General features: G+C 42.4%; 1 protein-coding gene across 3 annotated transcripts in view; it reads right to left on the bottom strand.

Annotated features, from left to right (window-relative positions):
* Positions 1-1,283: 1,283 nt before the first annotated feature.
* Positions 1,284-3,395, bottom strand: part of MIB2 (MIB E3 ubiquitin protein ligase 2) — an 88,127-nt gene continuing 86,015 nt past the window's right edge. For all 3 annotated transcript variants that reach the window (XM_067472957.1, XM_067472958.1, XM_067472959.1), the window contains one exon: positions 1,284-2,069. In XM_067472957.1, the coding sequence (XP_067329058.1) occupies positions 1,825-2,069 (245 nt within the window). In that variant the 3' untranslated portion in view covers positions 1,284-1,824. The remainder of the gene's footprint in view (positions 2,070-3,395) is intronic.

Below are 3,395 nucleotides of genomic sequence, written 5' to 3' on the forward strand. Positions count from 1 at the left end.
CGGAGTCAAGGGAGGAGAGAAGGAGGAAGAAAGAGGGAGGGAGGAGGAGGGGAAGGGGAGAAGATGGGGAGGAAAGGAAGGAGACGGAGGAGGGAGGAGAGGAAAGGAATAAGGGGAAGAGGAGAAGAGAGAAGAGGAAGAAGAGAAAAGGATGGAAGAAGAAGGGGAGGAGGGGAGAAGAGGATGAAGAGGAAGAAGAGGAGAGGAAGTAGAGGGGAAGGGAAGGAGGAGGTGAAGAAGAAATGAAAAGAAGTGGGAGGAGAAAGGGAAAGGAAGATGAGAGGGGAGAAGAGGGGAATGAGATGAGGGAAAGGGGAGAAGAGGGAGGAAAGAAGGAGAAGAGGAAGAAGAAAGGGGAAGGAAAGGGGGGAAGAGAAGAGGGGAAGAGATGGGTAGCGGGGAGAAGAAAGGGAGGGGAGGAAGGGGAGTAAAAGAAGAGGAAAGAAGTGAAAGGAAGAGGGAGGGGAAGAGAGAAGCGGAAAGGGAGAGGAAGAAGAGAGGAAGAGGAGGGGGAAAAGGAAAGGAGAAGAGAAGCGGAAGGAAGAAAGGAGAGGGGAGGAGGAACAGAAGAAGGGAAGGAGAGGAAAAAGAAAGGGAAGGGGAGGAGAGGAAGAAAAGGGGAAGAGGAAGGCAGGAGAAGAGGGGAGAGGAAGAGGAGGGGAAAAGGAGAGGGGAGGGGGGAAAAGGGAATGAGATGCGAGAAGGAGGGAAAGGGGAAAAGAAAGGGAGGAGAGGGGAGGAGAAAGGTAAAGTGAGGAGGGGAAGAAGGGGAGGAAGAGGAGGAGAGGAAGGAAAGGAAGAAAGGGGACAAGTGATTTGGAAGGGGAAGGGATGGGAGGAAAGTTAGAAGAAGGGAGGAAGAGGAGAGGGGAGGAAGAAGAGGGGAAGAGAAGGAGAAGAGCAGGGAAAGAAAGAAGAGGAGAGGGAAATGGGGGAGGAAGACCAGAGGAGGAGGGGAGAAGAGTGAAAGAAAGGGAGAGGAGACGGGTAGGAGAGAAGGAAGGAAAAGAGGAAGAGAGGAGGAGAGGAAGAAGAAAAAGGGGAGGAGGAAGAAGAGAAGGGGAGGAAGAAGAGAGAGGAGGGGAGGAGAAAGAGGAGAGGTGAGGCGAAGAGGGGGGGAGAAGAGGAGTGAAAGAAACGGAAGGAAAGGGGAGGAGAGGAGGAAGAAGAAGCGGAAGAGGAGGAGAAGAGAAAGAGAAGAGGCAGAGCGAGGATCTTGCTCTTCCCAACAGGCTCAGGCAAAAGCAAACAAAGAGGAGAAAGAAAGAGACATTACCACCAGGTAGAAGAATACTTCTGTTGACATGTTATATTTTTGCCGGTAAATATTCATTACGCAACCTCAAAGGCACACCATTCGCCCGCCTTTGTACACACCGACCCCTTTGTCGCCCTCACACAAGAGTCCGCCTTCTGCTTACTCCAGGAATATCTCGTAAAATCCGAGGATTTCGATGCCCAACACAAAAGCTCTGTGTGTGTGTGTGTGTGTACATCGTCGTCTTTTCCCCCCTTGGAAACAGGGGACGCCGAGTCTTGCCGCCCCACCTTTTGCAACGCGAGAGTATTGCTATTTCCATGGAACGGAAAGAAATATTGCTGTCTTGTGAAGATAATGCGTGTCTCCCCTCTCGAAGCGGGATAAGGCGATGAAGAAGACGACAACGACAAACCCACCCCAACGCCTCCCAAGGCAACGGGGCCCGCCTCGCCACGGCTCGCAAGAGAGAAAGGAGAGTTTCGGCCCGCTGAAACGATGCCCACTGTCGTGGTCTCCCGTGGAACACACGCGACATTCTGGGAGCGACGAGGTCGAGGAGGCCCTCAAACGAACATCTGTATCCTCTCCCGGATGGTCTGTCGGCAGATGGGGCAGACGGCCAGGGCGGCGCTGCACTCGTGGCACGAGCCGTGTCCGCACTGGAAGATCAGTTTGATGTGGTTGTCGATGCAGATGGGGCAGGTGATGCGCTCCTCCATTTGCCGGTAGCGGTTCTGGAGGTCCTCCATCAACTGCTTCTGCTGGTCGGTGGCCTCTGAACCGGGGCTGCACTCCACCTCGGAGCTGTCTGGGTCCGGAAAGAAGGACTATTGTTATTATTATTGCTATTATCACTCCCATTATTGCTGTTATTGTGACTAATATTATTAGTAAATACAATGCAGCTGATTCGTTCCAATATGATAATAAATAAATTATGACCACTACTATTCTCAGTATTATTACTACTACTGCTATCATTACTGTTATCGTTACTACTACTATTATTATTATTATTGAGTATTACTATTATTATCACTATTACTATTACGAGTATTCTTATGACTATTATTATATTATTACTAACACAAGTATTCTGACCACGAGTATTCTCAGTATTATTACTACTACTGCTATCATTACTGTTATCGTTACTACTACTATTATTATTGAGTATTACTATTATTATCACTATTACTAGTATTATTATGACTATTATTATATTATTACTAATACGAGTATACTGACCACGAGTATTCTCAGTATTATTACTATTGCTATCATTACTGTTATCATTACTACTATTATTATTATTGAGTATTACTATTATTATCACTATTACTACTATTCTATTACGAGTATTATTAATAATAGTATTATTATGACTATTATATTATTACTAATACGAGTATTATGACCACTAGTATTCTCAGTATTATTACTACTATTGCTATCATTACTGTTATCATTACTACTATTAATATTATTGAGTATTACTATTATTATCACTATTACTACTATTCTATTACTACTATTACGAGTGTTATTATGACTATGATTATATTATTACTAATACGAGTATTATGACCACTAGTATTCTCAGTATTACTACTACTATTGCTATCATTACTGTTATCATTACTACTACTATTATTACTACTACTATCATCACTATTACTACTATTACGAGTATTTTGTGACTACTATTATATTATTACTATTATTATTACTGCTAATATTCTTAATATGAGTGTTATGACCACTATTACTCTCAGTATTACTACTATTGCTACCATTACTGTAATTACTACTACTATTATTGCTATTATTCCTACTGGTATTATTATTACTATTACTATTATTACGAGTATGACTATTATTATTACTAATATGAGTTATGACCACTATTATTCTCAGAATTATTACTACTATTGCTATCATTACTGCTATGAGTACTATGACTACTACTATTGAGAATTATCATGACCACTAATATTATAATGAGTATTATTACTATTATTGCTATCATTACTGCTATTATGAGTATTCTTATGACTACTATTACTATTATCCCTACTATTATGAGTATTGTTATTATCATTACTAATTAGTATTGTTGCTATTACTACTATTA

Source organism: Anolis sagrei, chromosome 13, assembly GCF_037176765.1.
Source record: "Anolis sagrei isolate rAnoSag1 chromosome 13, rAnoSag1.mat, whole genome shotgun sequence".
NCBI classification, from domain to species: domain Eukaryota; kingdom Metazoa; phylum Chordata; class Lepidosauria; order Squamata; family Dactyloidae; genus Anolis; species Anolis sagrei.